Here is a 16,756-nt window from a genome sequence, read left to right as displayed (position 1 = left end):
ACATGGTGTGATCTTTGGCAAAATGTCTTCTCTTTGTGTACCTCAATCCACTTATTAAGTACTATATTACAGTCATAAAATGGGCATTGTCTTCTGGCTGGAATCAGTGGTCGTAGTGCATGAAAAGAAGTAGTGGAACTATGCTCCCTGCTGGCCTGCACCCACTCCCCACAAACCCCATCACTGCACCCCTTGCACCTGCAATCCATACCCCCAAAGAAATGCACCCGCTGTTTAAGGGAACGATCAGTGCAGTGCCCTGAAGTGTACGTTTCAACTTCTTCCTACACTTTCATTTGAAAACTAAGCCATTCCACAACAGTTTCTTCTTAAAATAAAAGTATAGGAACAGTAAAACTTAATTAAAAAAAGTAGAGGAGCACCGCCCCCACCCACTTCGACCACTGGCTGGAATTGTGTAGGGGTCGTGCATCTTGCGATGATAAGATAACTGCAAGTCTCCTCACTTACAGACTCACATAAACAGCAGGATTCCTAATGAGAAGAATGCAAGCAGAAGGGCACAGGGGTTGGGGAGGTTCCGGGGGAGGCGAGAGGGGGGAGAGGGGGGAGGGGGGGTTTCAAGCTCTCAACAGGGGACGCATTTGGAGCATCTGATGCCTTGCAACACCCATTTATGATGTCTTTGGGACCTCTGTCCCTTGTCACCCCACGTAAAGCCCTGACCAAGAATACCAGCCTATAAGACTGATTGCAAAAACTGAGATAGGCTGCAGTGGTCTGAGAAAAGAACGCGCTGAGTGGAACAGTGTTTAATGGGGGCCTGAGGGACGGTTAGCGGGCAGTGGAAAAAGGAACAGGGTCAGTTTACTGCCTAGCTACGATGAAACATGATTAAAGAAGCAGAAGCATTTTAAGTAAAAAGAAGTATAAAAATCGAGGCTTTGGCTGCCTCCACGATGTGCACACTGAGGACTGTGCATGGCCGGTCCCAAGGAGCGCCATGGCACAGAAGCTACGCGTGAAATGTCGCGAGGACGCAAAGGATGGCGCCATCTAGCGAGGTGCGCTCCAGGGGACCCTAGCGTACGGTAACCAGACATCCCGGTTTTGCCGGGTCCATTCCGGTATTTACCCCTCTGTCCCGTTGTACCGACACTTAAGTTCAAAAACAATGTAATGGAATTTGGGGTTCGGTGGATGCTGTCCCGGTTTTTTGCTGAACTGATTGAAAAATCCCGACATTGGCCCAGCTACCGCCCCTCCGCCCCCACACCTTCTCCCCTTCCTCCAGGTCTTCTCGCCACTGTGCCTCCAACATTCGCGCGACAGGCCACTGATATAGAAGTAGGACTAGAGTTTTATTAACGTTCCATTTGCATGGTAGTCGTTCTTTTGTTTTTTTGGGCCCTAAACCTGTAGTCGTACTTCTATGTCAGTGTTTGCCCCGATTTTTCATTTTAAAAATCTGGTTACCCTAACCGGGCTGCTCCTCACATTTTTAATCCAGGCAAGGATGAAGGGGGTTGCAATAGTGATGGACGTTAACTTAGATCTGTGTAGAACTGTTATTCTAATTGAAACAGTATTACTCACCTGCTCTGCACAACGTGCCTTGCACTGGCGCCCTGGAGCGGCCTTTTTGGCGCTTGTATATGAGGAAAGTTTCACTCGCCATCACGAGCCGGGTTTATCTGAAGGGTCGTCAGCTGTTCTGCGCTCCGGCACTAGGGGGCGCTGTGGGGATAAGCAACCCATTGAAGTCAAGCAGCAGGTGCGAATTGGAAGCTCGAGACTTGGCATGGCCCCCTCCCCGTGGAGTCGGTATTATTATGGCAGTGGTCTCGACTGTGGCAGGTTACTGGAGGGAGTTCGCGGCTTCTTTAGGGGGTCACAGCTATTCTAATTGATGAGCACAGGGTTGCGGTCAAGAGTCTTAGGTTGCAAGTATGAGGATGAAGAGGTCTTTAGTGTGGAGTCTAGTATCTACGGACCCTCCGCTGGATTTCTGTCTCGAGGAGCGTGAATTATTCCAACAGCAGTCCACCATTTGGGCCCATCCTTTCTCATGCCTAAATTCCCTGCTATACCCTCTGCAGGCCTGATCAACCAATATTGGACTTCTTTCTCCATGTGCAAAAAACCGAGACAATGACGAGGGGCAGACGAGACATTCTTACCTCGATGCAGACGTGTCACTCTCTCTCCCCACGGCCTTCTGCCTGGAGTCTAATGTCCTCGAACCGGTGCTCTTTCGGGTGTGGCGTCCGACTCCTCCTCCATTCTGCTTCTCCGGTCTCGCGCTTGTGCTTCGATGCCTCCAATGGCAGGGGGCGGGGCCAGAAAGCAAATGAATTAAAAAAAAGTGCCTGGGGCTCTGTGTATGAGGCCACGTTTTCTTATCATGGAGTCTATTGCTGGGATTGAGCCATGCACGAGGCAACACGTTCTGATCTTGGGGTCCATTGCTGGCAGTGAGCCATGTATGAGGCCATGTTTTCTGATCATGGGGTCTACTGTTGGGATTGAGCCATGCATGAGGCCACATGTTTTTATCATGGAGTCTATTGTTGGGATTGATGTTTGTGCGAGACCACGTGCTTTTATCATGGAGTCTATTGCTGGGATTGAGCCATGTATGAAGCCATGTGCTCTGATCATGGGGTCTACTGTTTGGATTGAGCCATGTACGAGGCCACGTGTTATCATGACATCTATTGCTAGGACTGACCCATGTATGAGACCACATGTTCTTATTGTGGTGATTATTACTGGGATTAAGCCATGTGTGAAGCCATGGTTCTGCTTGTGGGGTTAATTGTTGGGATTGAGCCATGTATGAGGCAACATGTTTTGATCATGGGGTCCATTGCTTGGATTGAGCCATGTACAAGACCATGTGTTCTTATAATGGGGTTTATTGATGGGATTGAGCCATGTACGAGGCCACGTGTTCACATCATGTAGTCTATTGTTGGGATTGGGGCTGAAGTTCAATGTGTGAGGGTATGTATTCTTATCCTGGGATCCGCTCTCTAGAGGCACAGCTGAGGTTCGACGAATGAGGCCACATATTCTAAGCATGGAGTCTATTGTTATGTGTGAGCCATGTATGAGGCCACGTGTTTTTATCATGGAGCCTATTGTTGGGATTGATCTTTGTACGAGGCCACATGCTCTTATTATGGAGTCTATTGCTGGGATTGAGCCATGTATGAGGCCATGCGTTTTTAACATGGGGGTTATTGCTGGGGTTGAGCCATGTATGAGGCCAAGTGTTTTTATCATGGGGGTTTTTGCTGGGGTTGAGACATGTACGAGGCAGCATGTTCTGATCATGGGGTCCATTGCTGGGATTGAGCCATATACCAGGCAACATGCTCTAATCATGGGATCTACAGTTGGAATTGAGACAAGCAGGAGGCCAAGTGTTATCATAAAGTCTATTGCTAGGATTGACCCATGTATGAGGCCACGTGTTATTATCGTAGGGTTTATTGTTGGGATTGCACCGTGTATGAGGCCATGTGTCCAGATCATGTAGTCTATTGTTGGGATTAGGGCTGAAGTTCAATGCATGAGGACACATATTCTTAGCATGGAGTCTTTTGTTATGAGCGAGCCATGTATGAGACCACGTGTTCTTATCATGAGTCTATTGCTGGGATTGATCTTTGTACGAGGCCATGTGTTCTTATCATGGAGTCTATTGCTGGGATTGAGCCACGTATGAGGCCATGTGTTCTTATCATGTGGATTATTGCTGGGATTGAGCCATGAACGAGGCAACATGCTCTGATCATGGGGTTTATTGTTGGGATTGAGCCATGTATGAGGCCATGTGATATCTTGAAGTCTATTGCAAGGACTGACCCATGTATAAGGTCAAGTGTTCTAATCATGGGGTTTATTGCAAGGATTGAGCCACGTACGAGGCCACGTGTTATCATGAAGTCTATTAGTAGGATTGACCCATGTATGAGGCCACGTGTTCTTAACATGGGGTTTATTGCTGGGATTGAGCCATGTACAAGGCAACATGTTCTGATCATGGGGTCCATTGCTTGGATTGAGCCATGTACAAGAACACATGCTCTTATCATGGAGTCTATTGCTGGGATTGAGCCACGTATGAGGCCATGTGTTCTTATCTTGGGGATTATTGCTGGGATTGAGCCATGTACGAGGCAACATGCTCTGATCATTGGGTCTACTGTTGGGATTCAGCCAGGTACGAGGCCACATGTTATCATGAGTCTATTGCTGGGATTGATCTTTTTACGAGACCATGTGTTATGGAGTATATTGCTGGGATTGAGCCACACATGAGGCCATGTGTTCTTATCGTGGAGTTTATTACTGGGATTGAGCCATATATGTGACCACATGTTCTGATCATGGGGTCTACTGTTGGGATTCAGCCATGTATGAGGCCACGTGTTATCCTGAAGTCTATTGCGAGGACTGCTCCATGTATGTGGTCATGTCTTCTAATCATGGGGTCCATTGATTGGATTGAGCTATGCACGAGGCAGCATGTTCTGATCATGGGGTCTACTGTTGGGATTTATCCATGTACGAGGCAACATGTTCTGATCATGCGGTCTACTGCTGAGATTGAGCCATGTATGAGGCCACGTGTTATCATGAAGTCTATTGCTAGGACTGGGGCTGAAGTTCGATGAATGAGGCCACATATTCTTAGCATGGAGTCTATTGTTATGAGTGAGCCATATATGAGACCACGTGTTCTTGTCACAAGTCTATTGCTGGGAGTGAGCCACGTATGAGGCCATGTGTTCTTATCAGGGGGGTTAGTGCTGGGATTGAGCCATGTACGAGGCAACATGTTCTGATCATGGGGTCTACTGTTTGGATTGAGCCATGTACGAGGCCACAGGGCATCATGAAATCTATTGCCAGGATTGGGGCTGAAGTTCGATGATTGAGGCCACATATTCTTAGATATTTGGCTTTTGAGGCCACCAATGATGCCCTGAGAAGGACGCCTACAGTTTATGATACAAGTTTAGGGTGAGTGTACGCCAGACCTGTTATTTGGAGAAAGTTACGGCTGCACGCACACAGCAACAGCGTATTGAATATTAGCATCTGGGAGATGTGTTCATAGAGACCCTAAGTCAATCAGAATGCTCAGACTGTGGGCCTTATCTCATTCTCTCAGCCCACAACCAGAGCCCACTAATGGCCTTAACAAACCGCCTAGGGCATGTTCACCTTCACACTGGGATCCCCACAGCACTTCTCCTCACTGCCTCCCTGCACACCCTCGCCGCCACCATGTACCTCCCTCGATCTTTTTCAATTTGCTAGCCACCTCGGGGGCCAAACACCTAACCCGGGTATACATGAAGCTCTTCCCTTCTACCACCACCCCCTGCTGCTCCTGCAACTGTACTCTTCTCATTCCCTCTGCTTCCACTGCCAGCCTAATCCTACTGATGGCAACCACGAGAAATAGAAAAGGGACAACCAGGAAGCAGTGTCTGTGGTATTTCCACAGCGAACTTCTTCTTTTGGTCGTTTTTTTAATTGACTCAAGAAACAGCCGCTGCACCGTTTCTCAAGTTAAAATAACAAGCCTATTGGCAACCCCAGAAAACATTTCAGGGTGCTATTAACCATACCACACTCACAGTCTGGCTCTCACAGTTGGTAATGGCTTTGTGTTCACCCTACATTGTGGTGTTGGCAGGACTTCTGGAGTCGTTCTAGAACAACAAAATATAGTTGAAGATCCAAAATTGCCATATTGCCGAGGACAAAACAGCAATCATGACGTGCATCCAAGCCATGACGTGCATCCAAGCCATGACGCGCATCCAAGCCATGACGCGCATCCAAGCCATGACGTATATCCAAGCCATGACGCGCATCCAAGCCACGACGTGCATCCAAGCCATGAGACACGCATCCAAGCCACGACGTGAATCCAAGCCATGACACGCATCCAAGCCATGACGCGCATCCAAGCTCATTACGAGGTTGGAGGTAGCCCTGGTGGTTTTACCAGCAAGGCTACCTCCATGCCGGCAAGAAAATCCGGCACCTGCGAATGCGCAATTACCGGGGTATTCCGCCCCCGTCAGACCTGGTAATTTCTCTTTTGCGGGTGCCGGTGCCGGTATATCCCCATTACCAATTAAGCCCCATAGAGCTCAATGGGAATGGGGATGCATGTATAACGGTGCCGGTGCTACAGGCTTGCTGTGCTCGCGGGTGCCTTTCATTCCGCCAGGCACCCACGACCACAACTCGGAGTTTGCCGGTACCGGGACTGTTGTATCCCGACCGGCAACATTAATCCTGCGGGGGTCTGCTTGCTTTGCCCTTCTGCTCCAGTTCTCTGCCAACCTGGATATAATGGTATACTTCCTGTTATCCAGGCTGGCTTTAAGGCTTCTTTCAATAATCCATACTGTATTAAGCAGCACTCCTTGGTTATTTTAAAGTGCATCTTACAGCCCCTGTAAGCACTCATGCAGTTAATGTGTAATCACCGCGGCTTTGTGCAGCCATGACATGCCCTGGGGGATCTGGAAGAGAGGGGGGAAGGTTAGTGGGGAGAGAGAATGCCAGAGTTGTTTGGATGAGTGCAGTTTGGAAGTACTCGGGTACTGAGTGGGGTGTTTCTCCACAGTAAAGGCCCCCCTGCACCGAGTTGCGACTGCATTGCGTCTTCTTCCACAGGCACGTGCCCTTCTGCGCCACTAGGGGCCGCTAGAGCCCTTGCTGATATCTCTGGATCCGGAGCCACTGTTCCCATCCCGGTAGCCAGACCCCGCAGCCGCGTCTAACAAGGCCCTCTCCCTCGCCGGGGGAGACCCGCGGGCTGGTGCCGCTCTAGGCCACGCATTGGATTTTAACTGTAACGCAAGACTGTGAAAAAATAAAAAACACTACTTATATGATTGCTCTGGCGCTGGTAGAAGTCAAAAGAAGCCAACCAAAAACTGGTATTTTAGCTATGAGGGGGCGTGTTTGAAAGTCTCCAGCGTTTTAATTGTGCTAAGGAAATGGCAGAGAGTTTGGGCCACAGTTTGTGGTCTACCCAACCCTTATTCAGCAATACCTGAGGCTTCAGCTGAGCAAGGTTCCCTAGTGATCAGCTGCAGAGTCCAGTGAGTGCAGTTGTGGCAGGTGTGCAACTAGGATAACATTTCGGGGGGAGGAGGGGGTTGGGCTAACCCTTCAAATGTTGGGAGATTTGCTAACTTCAAAGACTGCGGGGGAGGGGCAAACTTATCTAACTGCTTTACACATTCTAATTAGACTATTCTGGTGCAGCTTCAAAGTTACAAGCAGTTAACTCTCTCCTTCATGTCTGAAACCACACACCTAAGAACTGCTGTCAGAATGATTTGTCGCCTGTCCCTCTTCCCTTTCAATCGTTCACCTGACATCAGGGACGCAATGACCCCTACATTTCGAGTTGAGCCAAGTGGTGATGGGAGGGGCCATTTCAGAAACTGGGAGGGACAACATTGGAGGGTCCACCCCCCTGTGCTACTCCCAAGGTCTGGTGTGGGAAACAACTATCAAATAGTACATTTTAAAGCGCAACATGCAGAGAGGAGATGGAAGCGGTTCTTGAAAGTAACAGCTTTTCAAGTTTTACTGTGTTTGTACAAGTACATTTTTTTGCACAAACATAGTAAAACTTTAACGCCACCAATTTCAGGAAAGGCCCAATGGAAATGACACGTCGAACCGCCAGACCCAGGGGGTCCCACTGCTGCATTCTTAAAGGAGCGTTCAGAACACGCAGAAGTGGAGTCTGCATATAGAAACTGCCAAAAAAGTTTTAAAGACGTTCAAACTTGTATATATGTCCTGCATTTTAAAGTCATCTCTTTATTAGGGTGGATATTAGGACCGAAACAGAAGAGTCCTGTATTCGCTTAAAAGAGTTTCTTAATGAATCACCATGAGGCATGTTTAACATTTAAAATGGTGTATATTATGTTGTTCCCATAATGCTCTTTGCTTTTATGCAAATCGCCAGGATTGGGTTCTGTATACAAATACTGTGTTGCGAAACCTGGCTGGGTGCCACACCCCTTGTCCCCGCCCCTCCTTCCAAAAGCCCCGCCCCTCCTAATAAGTGACAGTTCCCCCAATTAACGATTTCCATTTCCAGCACTGCCTAGACATCACCACCACTGCATGGGCATGCATCAGTGCAGGGAACCTCGCCCACTGTGATGGTGTGCTGGAGGCAGGGGGAACAACACCACTTAGATCCAGACCTCACGTGGCTGTATCGGAAGCCAAGGATCGGCACAGAGGAGGGCAGTTTTTAGCCTTTCCCCCACTTTCGTTTTCAGAGAGGTTTCTGTGTATGTGTCTTTTCTCTGGGGGCGTTTTTTCAAATGCAGCAACCTTCTGTGGTTTGGGGATGGTTACTTGGTGAGGAGGCTTACAGAATCTGGAGGTGAAGGGGCCTATGGAAAGATGGGCTCTTCCAGGGCTTTAAGTGGGCTGAGGCCTGCCGGGACTGGGCCCCAGCAGTCTCCAGAAAAGGCTCCCTAGCTGGGTCCGTGCAGGCAACCACCCCAGACTAGCCCCAGTCAGCCAACACCTCAGGCAGCCCGTGTAGAGGCTGCACGGTTACACGAGCTGTCTGCAGGTTTCAGCGCTTCGGTTTAGAAAAAAGAAAAGGCATCGCCTTTTCTTTTTTCTAAACCAAAGTAGTGACAGCTGCAAGCAGCAGGCATAACCATGCAGTGTGGGCTGCCTGATGTCTATGTACTCAAAACAGGAGGAGGGCTGGACGGCCCAGCTCTGCTTTTGTTTCAGATAACTAACTAGTCATCACCCAGCATGATGCTGGGTGATGACTAATTATTTGAAAACAAAAGGAGAGACTGGGCCCTCCAGCCCTCCTCCTGTTTCAAGTCCAGACCTTTCATTCAAGGAGCCCATGGTTAAAGCGGGCTCCTTGAATGAAAGGGCTGCCTGCTGCTTGGGAGCTGGGGCACACTGGCTTCACACCTTTTAGAGCGCCCAACCCCTTCTTTTGTTTAAAAGGAGGGGATGGGCGCATCAAAGGTAATAATGCCAGTGTGCCCCAGCTCCAACTGTTACCAGCCGCCCCTGCCCCCTTAACTGAGGGGGCTCTCGTTGGGGGCGTGTCCTTAGCCCACACCCCCTAACTAGCCCCACCCACACCCCTTGATTCCAATCCCACTTAAAGCACTGGGCTCTTCCCTCCATACCAGGCCACACTGGGGAGAGGTACGTTTGTGCCATGAACACAAATCCCCACTAATACCGCCTAGTCCCAAAGATGGACTGATGGAAGTGTCCTCGGAGAGTGGTGCAAGATACACACGCACACACACACATACTTGCCTGAAAAGGAGTGACACCGCTGACCAAGATCATGGTGCCACGCCACCCCCTAGATTCCTGAAGCCTCCTAGCCAAGTAACCACCCCTAAACCAGGACAGCATTGGTGCTGCCAGTTAGGGGCAGATGGGCTGGAAGACCCAGCTGAGGACGGCCAGACTCAGAAGCAGCCATGCTTGGGATGGACTCAGGTGGACCATGGGGTCTGCCCGAGGGCGGGGTCGCTGTGGGGGAATAGGTTCCCCAAAAGCCCGCGGGATGAAGTGCTGAGGTAGCGTCTTTCATATCCCGAGGGAAGAGTAGATCCCTGACAGGGCACCCAGTGGGCAAGGCCCCAGGGAACACCTGTGACCCGGAAGTATCTCTTCTGTCAGAAGAACCAGTGAAGCCCAGTCCAAGACTCCCAGAGAGAACACGTGACCCCTAGACGCACCTCAACAAAGCATATCGCAACATTGTGTTGCCTTTTGGCAGCAGACACCCACCAATGCTATGTTAAACACTCCTTTCACAGATTGCCATATAACATAACATTATATATACAGTACCATAGAACATTCACCATAAAGGCCAGATAATGTGGGACTGCCACATCGATGGCTGTGCCCCCTGTCTCCCTGCCAGGCTCCTGGATATGGGCCCTGTACGGCACGGAGCGATGGCCGGGCACAGGAATGGCGAGATGGATCTGCTTCAGCTTGGAGGGAATGACCTATGTGGTCATGGAGGGATGGTGGCCTGGTGCGGGCATGGAGGGATGGCGCAGCGTGGGCATGGAGAGATGGCCCTGCATGGGCATGGGGGATGAACATGCGTGGGCATGGAAGGATGGCCCAGCACGGGCATGGAGCCATGGGAAGATGCTGTCTCAGCCCAGGCAGTTGCCCTGTCCTGGGCAGCTGCGGAGGAGGCAGGGGCAGCTGGAGTGAGAGGGTATGATTCCTGTGGCACCATGCGCCACCACCGTGGACAGTGCGGAAGCAAAGCATTGGTCGCCTGCCTAATGGGCTTACCCTCATCACTAAGGCGCCTCTTTGTGCTTTGCGGCACTGAGGGTGAGGATAGGCACACATACAACTCCTTGGATCTGACCCTCAATTCTGAGCCACTAACTACTCCTGGGTTTGGTCCCAATGGGAGCCAGTCTACTCTTCCGCACTCAGCACAGTTTCGTGAGAGATGGGTGACTCTGCCCTGAGCTCTGCCGCATAGCATGTGCTGTAGTAAGACAGGTGTGTGGCTGGCTACTCACCTCCAGGCCACAGGGCAGGTGTGTGAGGGGCCTGGATGTGTGGCGTGGTTACTCTTGGGTTGGGGGGCGGGACTCCGCACCGGCAGTGCCACTATAGGAAGCCATTGCTCAAGGTGAAGCGCCAGATATCGATGAGCCGGGGCCAGACCGAAACGAGCTACAGTTAAAATCCAATGGTAGAAAGAGAAGAGCGGGGAGAAGAGAAGGCAACATTGCACGAGACAGGCGAGAAGAGAAGAGGAGAAATGCACACTTACTGGGACTGCAGCCTATCCGGATACAGTCTGCTCAGGGAGAGAAAGAGAAGCCATATTTTACATCCTTCAAGGAAACATCTGCAGACAACCAACAAAAGCATCGCCCACCTTCCGGGGACCAACACGTGTCAAGGTGGCCATGTCACGCTCATACTTTGGGGGCCCCAGAGATTGAGGGCCAACAGCTGCCCACCTGGACTAGCCCTTATCTGCCAGCAAGTGCCCACCAAGAGGTGCCTGCCAGCAAGTGTCCTATGTCAGAGATCCTGCCAAGAAGTGCCCACCTGAGGGAATCCTGCCAGCCAATGCCCACCTGAGGGGATCCTGCCAGCAAATGCCCACCTGAGGGGATCCTGCCACCAAATGCCCACCTGAGGGGATCCTGCCAGCAAATGCCCACCTGAGGGGATACTGCCAGCACATGGCTGCCTGAGGGGATCCTGACACAAAATGCCCACCTGAGGCAATCCTGCCAGCAAATGCCCACCTGAGGGGATCCTGCCAGCAAATGCCCGCCTGAGGGGATCCTGCCAGAAAGTGCCCACCAAGAGGTGTCTGCCAGAAAGTGTTCCTATGTCAGAGATCCTGCCAGCCAATGCCCACCTGAGGGGATCCTGCCAGCCAATGCCCACTTGAGGGGATCCTGCCAGCAAATGCCCACTTGAGGGGATCCTGCCAGCCAATGCCCACTTGAGGGGATCCTGCCAGCAAATGTCCACCTGAGGGGATCCTGCCACCAAATGCCCACCTGAGGGGATCCTGCCAGCAAATGCCCACCTGATGGGATACTGCCAGCACATGCCTGCCTGAGGGGATCCTGACACAAAATGCCCACCTGAGGCAATCCTGCCAGCAAATGCCCACCTGAGGAGATCCTGCCAGCAAATGCCCGCCTGAGGGGATCCTGCCAGAAAGTGCCCACCAAGAGGTGCCTGCCAGAAAGTGTTCCTATGTCAGAGATCCTGGCAGCAGATGCCTGCTTGAGGGGATCCTCTCAGCCAATGCCTGCCTAAGGGGATCCTGCAGCAACTGCCCACCTGAGGGGATCCTGCAGCAAATGCCCACCTGAGGGGATCCTGCCAGCAAATGTGCACCTGAGGGGATCCTGCCAGCCAATGCCCGCTTGAGAGGATCCTGCAGCAAATGCCCACCTGAGGGGATCCTGCAGCAAATGCCCACCTGAGGGGATCCTGCCAGCAAGGGCATTCTGTTGGAGATTGTGCCAGCATGAGTCCTCCTCTGTAGGGTCTTGCTGGTAAGTGTCCTCTGGTGAGAGCTCCTGCCAGCAAGTGCCCTTCTATGAGAGATGGTCCTGTAGGCCTCCTAATGCCCTGGGAGTTACTATTTCACTGTGCACGCCCTCCCGCAAAGTTCTGCCCTCTGATGAGAGCCTGACAGGTGACAAAGGCCCTCCTGTGTGGTTCTGCCCCTCTGGGTGAGACAGAATATAATGGGAGCCTGCCTTGCATTAAGTTGGCACCTCTCAGGAAGGATTACCCTAGAGGCAGCCAATCAATGACTACCCTCTCCCCAGAGCCTGTCTGGCTACTAATGCCCAAGTGAGAGCCACTGCCAGGCGTTAACACTGGGCCAGCTGGCTACACAATGAATGGCATTGTTTGCCCCTTTGATGGTGTCTACCTCCCAATACTGTCTCTCTCCATTGGCCAGAGGTCAGAAAGCTAGCGCGTCCCATGGCCATGTCTTACATGAACTCATTCTTCCTCCCATGAGATGGCAAAGGCCCACACCAGGTATGTGGCACTTCCACAAGGTCGTGCCTCGTACTATCTTCCCTTTCTAAGGGCTTTTCCAGGTAACACTAGCCCATCACTAATATAGGGAGAGCGACAGAGAAAGGGCAGCCAATCCAGTTGGCCCGTTATTATGAGTTATAATCAGAGAAAGACTCTAATTCATTGGCTACGTCCCCGATTCCTGATGTCTAAACAGTCTTAGGTATTTACTAGTGACATCTGTGGGATAGGCCCAGGACCATGTCGATGACCTTGGCTATGCCATATTTCTCTGAGGAATGGGCAGTCGTGTACCCTATCCTGCCCTGCGACATGGCCACCTTGCAAGCCGCAGCCATCCAGCCTGCCATGGGGGTCCCATGGGACTCTGAGCTCAGCCCTTCGCTCGCGTGTCAGGGGGCACCACCCAAACATTCCTCCAGTGACCCCCCGCCACGGAGCACCAGGGGCTGAGACCAGGTATCCCCACTGCAGAAGCGCAAAGACAAAGCCCTTCGGAACAAAACCACTCTGCCCCAATGCCTTGTGGGGGCTTAGCTATGCAGGTCATAGCCAGCCTAAGACTAAGATGTGTTTGAGGGGACTGCTTAATCTAGAAGGAGAGAATTCTGGCAGAAAACAAGAAACAAAATCATGTTCTTTAGCCATTCAAGTGCAAGGAGACATTGTCAATGAGACTAGGGCTCTTACATATGCAGGGATAGCTAAGAGCTCTTCCCTGTGCAGGGATAGGTAAGGGCTCTTCCCTGTGCAGGGGTAGGTAAGGTATTTTCCCCGTGCAGTGCTAGGTAAGGGCTCTTCCCTATGCAGGGATAAGTGAGGGCTCTTCCCTGTTCAGGGGTAGGTAAGGGCTCTTCCCTGTGCAGGGGTAGGTAAGGGTTCTTCCCTATGCAGGGATAGGTAAGGGATCTTCCCTATGCAGGGACAGGTAATGGCTGTTCCCTGTGCAGGGATACATAAGGGCTCTTCCTTGTGCAGGGGTAGGAAAGGGCACTTCCCTGTGCAGGGGTAGATAAGGGCTCTTCCCTATGCAGGTATAGGTAAAGGCTCTTCCCTGTGCAGGGATAGGTAAGGGCTCGTACATGTGCAGGGATAGATAAGGGCCTTTACCCATGCAGAGATTGCTACAGTCTCTTACCTGTGCAGGGACAGCTAAATGCTCTTAGCTATGCAGGGGTAGCTAAGTTATCTTACCTATGCAGGGATAGTTAAGGTCTCTTATCTGTGCAGGGGCAGCTAATAACTCTTACATATTCAGAGATAGCTATGGTCCCTTACCTATGCAGGGATAGCTAAGAGCTCTTATCTATGCAGGGGTAGCTAAGGTCTCTTACCTATGCAAGGACATCTACAGTCTCTTGCCTGGGCAGGGACAGCTAATAGCTTGTACCTATGCAGGGGTAGCTAAGGTATCTTACCTGTGCAGGCATAGTTAAGGTCTCTTATCTGTGCAGGGACAGCTAATAGCTCTTACCTATGCAGGGGTAGCTATGGTCTCTTACCTATGCAGGGATAGCTATGGTCTTTTACCTGGGCGGGGACAGCTAAGGTATATTACCTTTGCGGGAACAGCTATGGTATCTTACCTGTGCAGGGACAGCTAAGAGCTCTTAGCTATGCAGGGGTAGCTACGGTCTCTTACCTATGCAGGGATAGCTAAAGTATCTACCTGTGCAGGGATAGCTAAGGTTTCTTATCGGGGCAGGGACAGATAAGAGCTCTTACCTATACAGGGGTAGCTAAGGTCTCGTACCTATCAAGGGAAAGCTAAGGTCTCTTACCTATGCAGGGATAGCTAAGGTCTCTTACCTATGCAGGGACAGCTAAGGTCTCTTACCTATGCAGAAGAAGCTAAGGTCTCTTACCTATGCAGCAATAGCTAAGGTCTTGTACCTGTGAAGGGATAGCCACTGTCTCTTACCTATGCAGGGGTAGCTAAGGGCTCTTCCCTGTACAGGGGTAGCTACAGGCTCTTCACTGTGCAGGGGTAGCTAAGACCTCTTACCTGTGCAGGGGAAGCTAATGGCTCTTCCGTGTGCAGGGGTAGATAAGGGCTCTTCTCTGTGCAGGGGTAGCTAAGGTATCCTACCTGTCAATGAATAGCTAAGGTCTCTTACCTATGTAGGGATAGTTAAGGTCTCTTATCTGTGCAGAGGGAGCTAATAGCTCTTACCTATGCAGGGGTAGCTATGGTCACTTACCTAGGCAGGGATAGCTAAGGTCTCTTACCTATGCAGGGATAGCTACGGTCTCTTACCTGGGCAGGGACAGCTAATAGCTTTTACCTATGCAGGGATAGCTAAGGTCTCTCACCTATGCAGGGATAGCTACGGTCTCTTACCTGGGAAGGGACAGCTAATAGCTTTTACCTATGCAGGGGTAACTAAGGTCTCTTACCTATGCAGGGATAGTTAAGGTCTCTTGTCTGTGCAGGAACAGCTAACAGCGCTTACCTATGCAGGGGTAGCTATGGTCTCTTACCTGTGTGGGTACAGCTAAGGTATCTTACCTGCGCAGGGACAGCTAAGAGCTCTTACCTGCGCAGGGACAGCTAAGAGCTCTTACCTATGCAGGGGCAGTTACGGTCTCTTACCTATGCAGGGATAGCTAAGGTCTCTACCTGTACAGGGATATCTAAGGTCTCTTACCTGGGCAGGGACAACTAAGAGCTCTTACCTATACAGGGGTAGCTAAGGTCTCTTACCTATGCAGGGATAGCTAAGGTCTCTTACTTGTGCCGGGATCGCTAAGGTTTCTTACCTATGCAGGGATAGCTAAGGTCTCTTACCTATGCAGGGACAGCTAAGGTATCTTACCTATGCAGGAGTAGCTAAGGTCTCTTACCTATGCAGCGATAGCGAAGGCCTCGTACCTGTGTACGGATAGCCAAGGTCTCTTACCTGTGCAGGGGTAGCTAAGGGCTCTTCCCTGTGCAGGGGTAGATAAGGACTCTTCACTGTGTAGGAGTAGCTAAGATCTCTTACCTGTGCAGGGGTAGCTATGGGCTCTTCTGTGTGCAGGGGTAGCTAAGGGCACTTCCCTGTGCAGGGGTATTTAAAGTCTCATACCTGTGCAGGGATAGACACGGTCTCTTACCTATGCTGGGGTAGCTAAAGGCTCTTCACTGTGCAGGGGTAGCTAAGGTATCTTACCTGTGTAGGGGTAGCTAAGGGCTCTTCCTTCTGCAGGGGTAGCTAAGGGCTCTTCGGTGTGCAGGGGTAGCTAAGGTCTCTTACCTGTCCTGGGGTAGCTAAGGGATCTTCTGTGTGCATGGGTAGCTAAGGTCTCTTACCTGTGCAGGGGTAGCTAAGGGCTCTTCTCTGTGCAGGGGTAACTACATGATCTTACCTATGCTTGGATAGCTAAGGGTTCTTCCCTGTGCAGGGATAGCTACGGTCTCTTACCTGGGCAGGGACAGCTAATAGCTTTTACCTATGCAGTGGTAGCTAAGGTCTCTTACCTATGCAGGGATAGTTAAGGTCTCTTGTCTGTGCAGGGACAGCTAATAGCTCTTTCCTATGCAGGGGCAGCTATGGTCTCTTACCTGGGCGGGGACAGCTAAGGTATCTTACCTGCACTGGGACAGCTAAGAGCTCTTACCTATGCAGGGGTAGCTACGGTCTCTTACCTATGCAGGGATAGCTAAGGTCTCTACCTGTGCAGGGATATCGAAGGTCTCTTATCTGGGCAGGGACATCTAGAGCTCTTACCTGTACAGGGGTAGCCAAGGTCTCTTACCTATGCAGGGATAGGTAAGGTCTCTTACTTGTGCCGGGATCGCTAAGGTTTCTTACCTATGCATGGATAGCTAAGGTATCTTACCTATGCAGGGACAGCTAAGGTATCTTACCTATGCAGGAGTAGCTAAGGTCTCTTACCTATGCAGCGATAGCTAAGGTCTCATACCTGTGTCCGGACAGCCAAGGTCTCTTACCTGTACAGGGGTAGCTAAGGGGTCTTCCCTGTGCAGGGGTAGATAAGGGCTCTTCACTGTGAAGGAGTAGCTAAGATCTCTTACCTGTGCAGGGGTAGCTAAGGGCTCTTCCGTGTGCAGGGGTAGCTAAGGTCTCTTCCCTGTGCAGGGGTAGCTAAGGTTTCGTAGCTGTGCAGGGATAGCCATGGTCTCTTACCTATGAAGGGTAGCTAAAGGCTCTTC

The 16,756-nt window shown here is 51.0% G+C and overlaps 1 protein-coding gene across 25 annotated transcripts in view; it reads right to left on the bottom strand.

Annotated features, from left to right (window-relative positions):
- Nucleotides 1-16,756, bottom strand: part of NRXN2 (neurexin 2) — a 2,524,532-nt gene that overhangs the window by 1,144,896 nt on the left and 1,362,880 nt on the right. For 18 of the 25 annotated variants that reach the window (XM_069645062.1, XM_069645065.1, XM_069645063.1 and 15 more), the window contains one exon: nt 10,844-10,870. The exons of the other annotated variants lie outside the window; for them this stretch is intronic. In XM_069645062.1, the coding sequence (XP_069501163.1) occupies nt 10,844-10,870 (27 nt within the window). The remainder of the gene's footprint in view (nt 1-10,843; nt 10,871-16,756) is intronic. 25 annotated transcript variants of the gene reach the window in all.

This window comes from Ambystoma mexicanum, chromosome 2p, assembly GCF_040938575.1.
Source record: "Ambystoma mexicanum isolate Mex_15411 chromosome 2p, UKY_AmexF1_1, whole genome shotgun sequence".
In the NCBI taxonomy this organism is placed as follows: domain Eukaryota; kingdom Metazoa; phylum Chordata; class Amphibia; order Caudata; family Ambystomatidae; genus Ambystoma; species Ambystoma mexicanum.
Note: the sequence above shows the minus strand (reverse complement) of the source record. Positions and strands in the feature narration are given on the sequence as shown.